Source organism: Phyllostomus discolor, chromosome 9, assembly GCF_004126475.2.
Source record: "Phyllostomus discolor isolate MPI-MPIP mPhyDis1 chromosome 9, mPhyDis1.pri.v3, whole genome shotgun sequence".
NCBI lineage: Eukaryota > Metazoa > Chordata > Mammalia > Chiroptera > Phyllostomidae > Phyllostomus > Phyllostomus discolor.
Window position 1 is genome coordinate 66,928,294 of NC_040911.2, and position 13,162 is coordinate 66,941,455.

General features: G+C 38.0%; 1 protein-coding gene across 2 annotated transcripts in view; it reads right to left on the bottom strand.

Moving 5' to 3' along the window:
• Positions 1-13,162, bottom strand: part of SEC23B (SEC23 homolog B, COPII coat complex component) — a 45,028-nt gene that overhangs the window by 27,075 nt on the left and 4,791 nt on the right. For both annotated transcript variants that reach the window (XM_028523777.2, XM_028523778.2), the window contains exons 4-11: positions 10,925-11,011; positions 9,433-9,669; positions 9,243-9,328; positions 8,288-8,432; positions 7,731-7,889; positions 7,264-7,379; positions 4,093-4,216; positions 2,810-2,890 (exon numbers count right to left, since the gene is read on the bottom strand). In XM_028523777.2, coding sequence (XP_028379578.1) covers positions 2,810-2,890; positions 4,093-4,216; positions 7,264-7,379; positions 7,731-7,889; positions 8,288-8,432; positions 9,243-9,328; positions 9,433-9,669; positions 10,925-11,011 — 1,035 coding nt within the window. The remainder of the gene's footprint in view (positions 1-2,809; positions 2,891-4,092; positions 4,217-7,263; positions 7,380-7,730; positions 7,890-8,287; positions 8,433-9,242; positions 9,329-9,432; positions 9,670-10,924; positions 11,012-13,162) is intronic.

Genomic DNA, 13,162 nt, shown 5'->3' on the forward strand with positions numbered 1-13,162 from the left:
CCAGGAAGGACAGAATGATTTTTCATCACCAAAGACAACAATAGATGCTTATCAGCCCAGAAATGGCACCAGAGGAATCTACAGAACAAACTTTGCTGAAAAATAATATATTACGTTCCATTAGTTTCCTCCACATTTGACACCCTAGAAACTCAAAGTTGTGCTCCTCTGTCTCACTATTCCACAAATTCATTGTTCTTCTGTTAAGATGCTATATATTCCCAAATTCTAACCAACCCTTTGAGTTCCGCACCACTGAGTATGTATGGGATGTATATATGTGTGGTGCACACATTAATAAACTTGTTAGTTTTTCTCTTACTTATCTGTCTTCTGTCAGTCTAATTTGCAGAACCTCAGCCAATGAAACTAAGACAGGTAGAAAAAAATACTTTTTTCCTCCCCTATATCTCCATGGCCTAGCATGGCCACAAACTCTGGAGAGGTGCAAAGGTACATTTTCTCAGTAATACACCAATCCCTTATGTAAGTAAGCATTTACCCTGCCTTTATCAAAGGAACTATAAAGGTGGATTTAGGAAATTACCATTTTTTAATCTCCAGTGAAATACACTGATTCAAGTAAGAATAATCAGTGGACACTAAAACCAATAGGTGGAAGGCTATTAGCAAAAAAGATATTCATACTGTCCTACAATCTCTTTCAACCAATGTCTTGTTAATGGCAAAGGGAAAATGCGCCCTTATAATGGAAAGATGTGGAACAGTCATCACCTTCACTCCACAATCTCACTTAGCTCCACTAACACAGGATGACGGGACTAAGTGCCTCCTGATGAAACACAGCACAAAGTATATGGATCACTCAGGAAGTACGCCAGACTAAAAGGTTTAGCCTAAATCTAAGCACACTTTCAAATCTAACATCAACTTTACAGAAATTCCAAGAAGGAAAGAAACATCTTAAATATCACCACGAGGAAATAATCAGACACAATGAGAATGTGAGATACTCTATTACAGAAAACACCTGGTACTGTCTCTTCAAGGAATCAACATCATTAAACAAAAAATATAACAAAACAAAACCAAGCCCAAATAAAACAAACCCTATAATACCCAAACAATAGGAATACCATTCTAGATTTTAAAAAGACTACGAATAAGTAACACCAAATGCAATGCTGGTTAGAGGAGACAAAAAAGCTACGAAGGGCATTTGAGGGAAAATTAAGCAAAAAATATGGACTAGATAGTAGGAAATTGTTTTCTTGGGTTTGAAATAATGTGGCAGACAACATCCTTATTTTTGAAGATGAATACTGAAGCACTGAAAGACTAAGTGTCATGATGTCTGCAGCTTGTTTTCAAACGTTCTGAAAAACCAGATTATAAAGCAAATATGGCATAGGTGATAATCAGATAAAGCACATGTGGCAAAATATAATGACAAAGCAATTATAACAAAAAGTTAACAATTACTGATTCTAAATGGTTATTCCAGTAGGTATACTGGAATTCATTATACTTTTCTTTAAACTTCTCTCTAGGTCTGAAATTGTATCTTCTTTTTTGCATCCTCCATCCCCCATCCAAAAATTTCACCATGGCTAATGCCTACTGGATCCTAGAACAGCTAATGAGTTTGTACTAATTCATAAAATTATTTTCTTAAAACTACTTTAGGAAATCTTCACCAAGCAGATTTTAAGGTTATGGAAATATTTTGACTATGTAGCCTTCCAAAGCCCTGCCAGGAAATAGGGGTACAAGTCTCTTAGTACATTGGGGTAATGAGTTACTCATCAGATGGGCTTTGGGGCAGCAACCTGCCTCACCCAGGGGACAACAGAAATGTTCTCTCAAATTGCCTTGCCTCTCTCAAGTTCAACAAAAGTTTTGTCAAAGTAGTCACTAAGTGAATGCTCACTGCTGATGAAGACCCAAGATAAAATGTATGCTTGGGCTTCCATGGTGCCAGGCATTGTTCTAAGTGCTTTACTTGAACTAATTCATTTAATCTTTCTAAGAGTATAAAGTACAGTACTCATATTATCTCCTTCTCCCAGGTAAAGACAGGACTCCCAGACTGATTAAGTGCCCTGTCCAGGCCACAGGGCAAGCAGTACACTGAATCCACGTCTGGCTCTATAATCCACCCTCTGGTTGAAGAGGACAATTAGGGAAAGACATGGCTTTGAGAGCCATGAGCCAGCCAGAACAGGCCTCACTAGACTAAATGGTTTGTCTCTGGGTAACTCAAGTATAATTAGAGAAAGTGGTCCATCAGCAAAGCCACCTCACCCTCTACTGGTAGCTTTGTTCATACAAACACACACATACACACACACACACTCAAAATGTATTATCCAAGGAACACAGATGTCTGCATATACAACAGTGTCGTTCAATGCCTGACCAACTCAAAATGAGCTGTGAGAAGTGAGACAAAGGTATCATTCTAAGGGCAACAAACACATACATTTATTCCTGAAGGATTTTACTGTTTACCTTATGCTGAGTAGAATGCTCTGTGGCTCAATGGCACAACCACCCAAGGATGGGTAGTGGAGTCAGGAGGATCTAGTCTCTAGCTCCTCTTTATCAGCTCTAACCTTGAACAAGATACTTAACACCTCTTTGAGCCTCAGTTTCCTCCTCCCTGACCCTTTAGACAAACGGACAGATGAAAATAAACCACCTCTCAGAGTAGTGGTCATCTTCAGCCCTTCTCCTCTCACTGCACATATTCAAACAGGTAACAATGCAAAGTCATCATGCTCCAACACTTCTAATGGGCTAATCCCAGGGCACAGTATGTGAGGGTGATGGAGGAATTTTTCCTTACATTTTCTGACACACATGGTCCTTTCACATTCAGAGATACACAAGGACCAATAGCTCCTGCAATCTTCAGTTCCCGAGAGGTCTAAAAAAGAATTAAATGAGTATAAAGTTAGAAATCATTGAGAATCACCTTGCTCTCATAAAGACCGTAACTCAAGTCTAGAAGAAAAATGCAGCAACATTACCATTCCACCAAGAGAAAAATCCAATGTGGATTATGGTATACAATGCTCTTACAAGCTTTTCCAGGGCCACTGTGATCTCATTAAAACTTTAGTAAAAACCGTGCCTTAGAAACTGCATTATCTTTGTTCCAAAGTTAATGCAGCATTTTCAGCTTTCTCAACTTTAAAATTATTGTACCCAAAACAATACTTCATTCTTCTCTAATCCACAGTTATAAATTATTTACAATGTCTAATCAGTTAATATACTGTTTTGTGTTGCTCTAAAAATACTGAATTCATGAACTCCAAAATACTGACAGGGCCAAGAAGCACATTTAGACTTTTTAATTGGAATTCACTTCAACAAAGTCCATCCCTCTTCATATTAAAAAAACAAAACAAACAAAATAAAATCTCAAATATTTGAAAATGTTTGAAGTTTAACCAAGATAATTTAATGATCATTTTCAACTCTCAAGGTACTAATTCCAATCACATATTCCAATCATATGTTCAAGGTACTAATTCCAATCATTGTTCTTTTGTTAAGATGCTATATAATTCCTAGTTCTAACCAACCCTTTGAGTTACCCATTACTGAGTATGTATGGGATGTATATATGTGTGGTGCACACATTAATACACTTCTGTTTATGGTTTCTCAATGACTTAGAATCAAGTGTGTAAGGCTATCAGTCCCTACATGAAAAAACAAAACCAAAACTCACAATCTGCACTGTTTTAGAGCACTCTGGCTCCACTCCCAGAAGGTACTAAACTTAAACTAATGTTCTGTGCATGCAGCAACACATACCAATGGCTGAGAGAATGCTCCACACTGCATAGCTGCCTCTGTGCTCAACCCACCACCCCTTGTAAGGTCTGCTGTCCCAGAGCAGAGGAGGGCCCAAATGGGAGCTGGACATACAGGGGTGCCAGAAAACTTTGTTTAGAATGTTAGCAAATATACAGGTCATCCTCAAGAAGCAAAGGGACAGAATGAGTACACTTTGTTAGAACCTTTTATTGTACCTAGAAGGATGAGGCTTCTAAAAGTCTGACTACTAAATAAGTAAGAACACCATTCTTTCACTGAAGTTTAAACAATTTATTGTACCTTTACTTCTAAAGTAGCACCAAATGCCATTCGGAAATCTCCATTAAAATCTTTACTAAAAATTCTTTGGAATGTCTGCTTGAAAAGAGATGTATTGAAAGAATCTCCCATCACCATGTAGCCTCTATAAAAGAAAAAAAGTGAACATTTAGGATGCCTGAAAGTAATTCAGATAGATGCCCCCTCTGTATTTACAAACAATAATTTACAGAGGAAGAAAAAACAAAGAAACCATGTCCATAAAAGTGCTACTGACTAATTTAAACGGAAACAAGTTCAATTTGTACTTAGGAAAGACACTGTTTTTATTTTTATTTTTATTTATTTATTTATTTATTTTAGGGAAGAGACACTGTTTTTAAAACATTAAAAATAGAACACTTTAGAACAGTTCTGTACCTCAATCACTGTGGAAGTTATACAAATCTACAGAGATTAACAAAATCTCAGAACTATACACAAACACATACACAAACAAGTGCATATAAAAACTGGTGAAATCCAAGTGAGGTCTGTAATAGAGCTAACTGTATTGTGCCAGTGTCAATTTCCTAGTTTTGACATTGTATTCTATATTTACATAAAATGCTACCACTTGGGAGTAGATAAATGAACAGACTTCTTTGTACTATTTTTACAATTTGTGAAACCACAAATATTTCAAAATAAAAAGTTAAAAAGAAAACCCTCCAATCAATAACCCCACAGGTACAGGCTTCATAGGTCATCTACTGAGAACACATCTCCATCTCTTCTCACACTTCCCTGGTATGGGAAAATACCAAAGTCTGTGGGAAATCCTTTTCAGTTTAATCCATTGTGTCAAAACAGTGAATCCCTGACTTTACATTAATTACTTTTTTCTAGCTTATGAATATCTGTTTTTATGTCTGTTTGAAGTTAGAGAAAAATATTGTTCAAAATGTCACCATTTTATGCACCTGGGGAGGTAAGCAGAGCTTGATGCAAGTTATTCATCTAGCCATCATTCACTAAACAGGATCTCAGAACTGGGAAGAATACAAGATTATCTGGTCCAACTATCTCAGAGTCTAACTCCTTCATTGACAGTGATTTCTATATGGCCCCAAATATCCACCCTCCCCACCTTCCCTACTCATGAGATCCATGGTTTCCTGGAGTGAAGGACATTTCCTAGCCTGCTTTTGCATGCGGCTATGTGACTCAGCTTTGCCTACTGGAAGTAGCCTTTGTGATTTAAGGATGAAGGGGTATTCTTATAGGAAGGAACATTATTTCTTCAACCCTTCTTCCTTCCTGCTATTCCAACATAGCAAAAGCCCAGCAACCATCCTGAACCACAGCCAACACACAGAGGAAGGTGGTGGAGCAGCACAGGTGCCTTGGCCCCTGATGGAGATAATATCAATATACCTGCCCTGCTGCCTACCACCAGTGAGATAGAAAAAGATTTGTTTGGGGTTTTCTATCACAAACCTAACACTAACCTAACACTAACTCACACCCACCCTCTACCAAAAATCCTGCCAGGTTATCATCCACATTAGATGCTTCCAGCATCAGGCAGTTAAGCCCTCTAGAAGCAGTCCATTCCATGTTTAGGCAGTGCTGACTGCTAGGAAAGGTCTTCCTTTATACTGAGTGAAATTGTTTCCCAGCAACTTCCACCACTGGTTCTAGCTCTACCCTTTGGTGACCAACAGATCTGATTCCTTCTCCATAGAACAGGCCTGCAATTGTTGAATATAGTTCTCACACCCCATCTGTCCTCAGCATCTTTTCTAGCTCCTTCAATCATTCCCCATATGACATAGTTTCAGGTTGTCTCCATCAACTCTTACTGCTCCCTTTTGAACATCTCCAGTTCATCTATACACCCCTTTTGAACTGAAATGCTCATAATGAAAGACAATATAATAGAGATAAGCACCAAGGAAATCAAGACTATGATCTTCTTTGAAGATAATCAACCCCTATAACACAGTCTAGGATAAACTTGTCTTTGCACAATCTGATGGAAGTGATGGTTCCTCCCAGAGAAAACATCCACATACACATACACTCTGGTGTACAAACTCAGGAATGTTCACAAATACACTAAAGCTTTTGTGTGGATGCTCCAGGTCAAGAACTTCTGGAGGGCACTGGTTGGAATTCACCCTATTAAATGGGCTCTCTGATGCAGCCAGTGTTGCCTAATATCTGCTGCTCTCTAAGACAGCGTTCAGGTAACTTGGGTTCTACTTCTCCCATCCCCTCTTTAATTAGTGAGGGCCAGCAGCACCACCTGGGTGGTTGTTAAAAATGCTGAATCACAGGCCCAACACAGCTCTACACCAGTGCTTCTCAAGCTGTTCTGTGCATACAAATCACCTGGGATCTTATTCAAATGCAGGTTTTGAGTCAGTAGGTCCAGGATAAAGTGCAAAATGCTGCATTTCCAACAAACTCACAGGCGGCTGATGCTGCCTGTGCTCAGTCAGTCACACTTTGAGTATTATGGTCCATACCAGTGGTTCTCAAGTTCTGCTTCTTGGTATTATCACATGGGGGAACTTTTAGAATGCTGATGCCCAGGTCAGGTCCTATGCTAATTAAGCCAGAATTGCTGGGAACAAGACCCAAAGCAATTACAGTTTTGCAAGTCCCCCAGGTGATTCTGATGTGTAGTCACTTTCAGACCAGTGCCATACATTGGTGGTTCCCTCACTGTCATTTGTACCAGAATTCCCTAGAGAGCAAGTTAAAAGTGACTTCCAGGTTGTACCTCCATAGTTCCTGATTCAGGTCTGAAGTGAGGCCTGAGGATATACATTACTAATCAGTCCCCAGGAGCCCTGAAGGTTGCTAGACAGACACCCTGCACTTTGAGAATCATGACTCTACACTTTGATTTATGCACATGATATGGGCTTAAACTCTAAGTCAGCGCTCAGTAGTAGTAGTAGTCATGAGGAAAGGAAACTAAGTTATAGGTGAAGGGTCTCCTAATTGTTCTGGCATTCAGACACAATTCTCTGTCCTTTTCACAAGGTAGTGCCTTGCTGAAAGGCACCACATACTCCATGCTTGCTTTCTTTCCTGCTCTGGTATCTGTAACAACTCTGAAAAAGAAATGAAGTTGCCTGATGGTTTGTTTGTAGTGAACCCTTGAGCCCTCCTATTCACCACTGTTTGCTGTCAACATACCCAGTAAGATTTGCACAGCATTTCATCTCCAAAAGTCCAGATTGATCAAGGGCACAAGCATAAATATCAATGCAATGACCATTTGCAGCAGTTCGATTAGCAAGCATTTCATAGTGCTGTGAAAAGAAATAAACCATCTTTATGAAACAGTAACATTATTCACCAGTTATGCCATACTAAATCAAAGGTATATAATCAAATATAGGAATATGGAGACAGTTTTTTTAAAAATACCCAAATAATTAAAATAGAGTTTTCAATCTCAAAATACTTTTGGCAATTTTAAGGCCCCTTACTCTAAGTTCTCACAGTTAGGGAATCATTATAACATCAGCCAAGATCTATGAGGTCATCTCAGCAACAGCGGCTTACTAACCATGAGGCATGCAGCTGTCATTCTAGAGCAGCCTAAAGCCAGCACTTGAGTCACTACCACTCAGATACAGCCTGTATCTAGGAACACCTACCTTGGTTGCTTTCTTCATTAAACGTGCATTATCTTTCTCAATATCATGCCAGGAACGAATAGGAACCTTTAATTCATCTCCAACCACCATGCCAGGCCCTTGGGTGGGAGGACCCCCAGTAAACAGCATAATCCTGGCTCCCGTGTTTGGAAAAGTGCCCTAAAATAGTAAATGGTAGCATTTTAGAAGCAGACAACCCCATCCCAAGTATGTTTCCGTTTCCCTAAAAAAGTACAAAGATGAGCTCTTATCAGCTGTACTGAATATTAATATTGCAGAATAACACAGTTGACAATGAAGAGAAGCAGCCTCATCTCAACCAACCTGAAGGTTTTGCACTTTTATTAATTTACTGTGAACATTTCCCATTGCCCTAATTGTTCTGTGTTAAAACATTGAGAGCCTCTTCAAGATGGATAATAATAGCTGAAGCACTTTCTGGTAAATTAACAATCAGTTGACTGAGGTTGCAACTGATTTTCACACAAAGCTAATAAACACAACTTCTGAGAGCAAGCTTGTGTGGTTTGAGGGGGTCCCAGAAAATGCTCAGTTACCTCCAACAAACCAACAGCAATGGACAAAGCAACACCAGTGGATCGCAAAGGTCTCTTCCCCTGAGTTACGGGCCATGGGTCCCTCTGCAGCTCCCCAAGAAGGTCAGTGAGGTTCATGTCAATCTTGTGAACAGGCTGCAGAAACCTGTGTGATTTTGAACAGACACATAAATCCTGGTATAAAAAGGTACTCTGGTCTTCAGCTCAAAGTTACACCTAGTTATTGCTCTTCAAAATAATTACTCAGACTAGAAACATGCAATTTTTTTTCTTCAAAGTTATCTCTACCTACAAATGCAAAACAATTCAAAGCAATTTGTCTATGTAGCATGGAAGAAAATGATTTAGGAACAAATCATAAGGTTCATTATGTGGACAATCTTCATCATTCTAAAGATCCACAGCTTGTGTTTCTCTTGAGTCTTGGGAATAATAAAGAGAGAAACACTGATTTTTTAACAGCCTATGAGGCTGTCCCCAGCACATCAGGCAATGCTTTTTATCATATTTGCTGAATGTTAACCCATCCGAGTGCAACCCCAGACACAAAAGGGCTGACTGAAGTAAATGTCTCATTTCAGGTTTGAGGACACCTAACAAAAGCCTTTTCAGTTTTCCCAGTTTTACTTAAGAATCAAAAAAGACAATAGCCATGTGTTTAAAAGGAGAGGCATGACTGAACACAATGGTATCAAAACCTTTGGGATGATACAATGCTAACAGGAAAAACATTCTGAACAAACCTGCCACACAAGTATGTGAATGCATATATAACTCAGTTATATATATAGTACACAGATACTGATGTGTTAAATGTATTATTACACATTAAATATTGGTTAGGCTTAATGACTTATGTTTTTCTCCAAAAATTGTAACATTTTTCTTCTCTCACAAGTGGACTGCCCTGCATGCCAACTGCTGTTTGTGCAACACTTAAGTGCTGATACCTCACCTGCTCGAAACAAAAGGGTGTTCCTTTGGTTGAGCAGGTCTTGCTTGTTGCATGGGCATGGCAGGCTTGGTCAGGCCCAGCATATCCTAAAAAGGAACCAAAAAGACTCATTTCCCATAAAAGCAAAAGTAAGTAATTAATTTTTAAGAAATACCCTTGCTCCTCCTTGTATACAAGTTAAGGCACAAACCTGTATTTGCTTTGCAGTTAAATCCTTTGTCCCTCGGAACACATAACTTTTGGAGATTCCTTCACAACTGAGTTCATGAACCTGCACCATCCTCCCAAATGTGATTAAACCCACCAGAGCATCTGGAGGAAGGAGACTCAGGGACATTTGTAGAGATTCTTTAAGTGCTTGAAGATCATCTTCTTCTAGGCACGTGTCGACCACATAGAGGAATATTAGAGGGGACTGTGGGCCTCGCTTTATGCAAAGAAAAACACATAATAATGTACAAATAGACATATATAGCTCTTTTTTAAAGTCGCATCAGATATGTAAATAACAAGTCTTCCCCTATATTTACTGTCAGGGAATATAAATATCTAAACAAACATCATTAAATGACAGGCTCTATTTAAAAAACTAAAAGAAAAAATTATTTGAATCTAACAATTTATTCCACATTTTTGAAAGCCTTCTAAGTGCCAGAGATTGTCCCAGGTCCTGGAATACATCAGTGAACCAAAAGAACAAAGATTCCTGCCAGCCTCAAGGAGATAATTTTCTGGAATGGAGAAGCTAAAGGAGATTGCAAGTACCAGGAGTGAAGGTAAAGGGCAGGTTCTACTATTAAATGGTAGGTCAGGCAGCCTCATTTAAAAAAAGTAACATTTGAGTAAAAACCTGGAGGAGAGGGAGGGAGCAATACAGAGAGCGTAGCAAGAGTCCACCTGAGGAAAAGCAAGAGCAAGGCCCACAGGGAGAAGTGTTACTAGCATGCTTGTTCCTGGCATCTTTGACGCAAGTCAAGGAGGCCCATCTGGCTGAATGTGGACACTAGCAAAAACAGAGGTCAGAGTGGTAACACAGAGCTGGCTTTAAAAACTGTATCTTGGCTCTGGATGAAAAAGGAGTCATTTTCACCACTGGAGATTTCTAAACAAAGAAGCAACATGATGTTTTTAGAGTTCCTCTGGCTACTGAGTTAAGAATAAAATGTAAGTGGGCAAGGGTAAAACTAGGAAGAAGAGTTAAGAGACTGCCCCAGCAATTCAAGTGAGAGGTGGTAGCTGGCCAGGGATAGGAACAGTGGGGAGAAAAAAGTGGATGGATTCTGGATAAATTCTGAAATATAAACCCAATGGGATTTCCTAATGGATTAGATATGGGATGAGTGAGTGAGTGAGTGAAAGGGAGAGAGAAGTCAGAGATGAGTCTACAGTTTTTAAGCTGAACAACTAGAAGATGGAATGCCATCAAGTGAAATGGAGAAGGCTGTAACAGATAGGATTTGAATTTATTCAATGTTATCTTTTTTTTATAACCTTTTTTATAGCCTTCTCCCAAGACCTGAAAACCACACCAGAAAGTGCACATGCTTTATAACCTATGTTTAGGATCTTGCTGCCCTCACAGCTTTAACTCCCTCAGACAGATGAAGAGAACAGAAGACACAGCATTTCCAGAGAATCTCAATATTTAACACTGCTTATTAAATGTGCAACAAACAAGTTACCTGTATCACATACTCAATTGTAGAAAACTGGGGCATCAATTCAGCAGGCTGATTCACCTCAGATATGCCTGTATACGCTGGGGGAAACTAGAGAACAAAACAAAGCCATGTTTTATTAGGTGTGAAAACTTTGTCTATCTTTTATATTCCCCTTATAAAATAGTTAATTATAACATATTAATTCTAAAAAGACAAAAATTTATTAAAATACAAAAACCCAAACTTAAAATCTATACCTATGCCTTATGTTTATATCACTTTTTTTTAAAAGCATTTCATTTAGTTTTAGAGAGGGGAAAGGAAGGAGAAAGAAAAACATTGATCAGCTGCCTCTCATACATGCCCAATCAGGGACCAAATCTGCAAGCTAGGCATGTGCCCTGACCAGGAATTGAACCGCTGGCCCTCTACTTTGTAGAATAGCACCCAGCTGAATCACACCAGTCAGGGCTCATGTTATAACTTTTTTAAATGTAGTTTTAGATTATGCTGAAACTTTTAAATGATTTAAAAAATGCACTATTAAAAACCATTTCTTAAGCGTCATCCTGCAAATTAAGGGCAGAGATTTTTGCTGTCTCATCAAGTCAAAGAATAAATAATTATTTTGTATAAGAATAAGGCTTTTATTTGGATTTATTATTTCCGCTGTTATCAATAAAGTAATACACATTCACTGTAGAAAAACTGGCAAGTACAGGAAAATACAAGAAAACAGAAAAATCCCTCACAATCCTATCACCTTGAGGCAGTCACTATCAATATCTTGGCATTTTTCCCTTTCAGACTTTTTCCTACTTAACATACAGCTGAGGCTGTTCTATACATACAGTCTTGCAACCTGCTTTTTGTCCTTAACATGTCATAGGCATTTTCTTTTGTTTTTAAAACTCCCTGCAAATATTTTAAATTCATAGCTTATCAGTTGAATTTTTCCCAATTTTTATTGTTGTAAAATACATAAAGTTCACCATCTTAATCTTTTTTCAGTGTACAGTTCAGTGATCTTAAATACATTCATAATGTTGTGCAACTGTCTGCACCAACCATCTCCAGAACTCTTTTCATCTTGAAAAACTGAGACTTGAAATCTGTTCAACAATAACTCCCATTATCCCCTCCTCTCAGCCCCTGGCAACTGCAGTTCTACTTTCTGTCTCTGTGAATTTGACTACTCCAAGTGCCTCATCAAAGTGGAATCATATAGTATTTGTCTTTTTGTGACTGGTTTATTTCACTCAGGATTATGTCCTCAAGGTTCACCCAACTTGTAGCACATGTCAGAATTTCCATTGTAAGGCTAAATAGTCCACTGTATGTATTATATCACATTTTGTTTATCCATTCATCTGTCAATGGATACTTGGGTTGCTTCTATGTTTTAGTTATTGTGAATAATGCTGCAGTGAACATAGTATACAAGTACCTCTTCAAGACCTTGCTTTCAGTTATTTTGGGTATATACCCAGGAGTAGAAATGCTGGATCATTTGGTAAACATCACTAATAATTAGTGATGCTGAACATCTTTTCATGTGCTCACTGGCCATCTGTTTATCTTCTTTGGAGAACAGTTCTTTACCCATTTTTGAATTAGGTTGATTTTCTTTGTTGTTGAGTATTAGTTCTCTATATATTCTGGATATTAATCCCTTATTAGATATATGATTTGCAAGTATTTTCACCCATTCTGTGGGTCTCCTTTTTACTCTGTTGATAGTGTTTTCAGACCTTAGAATTTCACAATAAATTATATAAAACACAGATATCAATTCTGAATGTACTAAGAGGTAGAAATGTTTCTAAAATATGTATATACTTCTGAATCTCTCATAAAGATAAATCATGAATGGTATCTCCTTATAGTTTCCAAGCCTATAGTTAGTCATCAACTGCACATTATTCTTTTCATCACTGGACTTATTGTTGCTATATCTGAGTATAAGACTATTAATTGTAATTATGATCAAATTGTAATTATGATCAAATATATGAATAAATAAATGCATGTTATTGGCACAAATATTTTCTAACAGCTTTACTGGGGTACAGCTTATATACCACAAAATTCACCCATTTTGAATGTACAATTTAATGACTTTTAATAAATATACCGTATTTTTAGGACTATAAGATGCAATGGACCATAAGACACACCTAGGTTTTAGAGGAGGAAAATAGGAAAAAAAATTTTGAAGCAAAAAATGTGGTGAAATATTTAATAACCTCTGATCCCGCT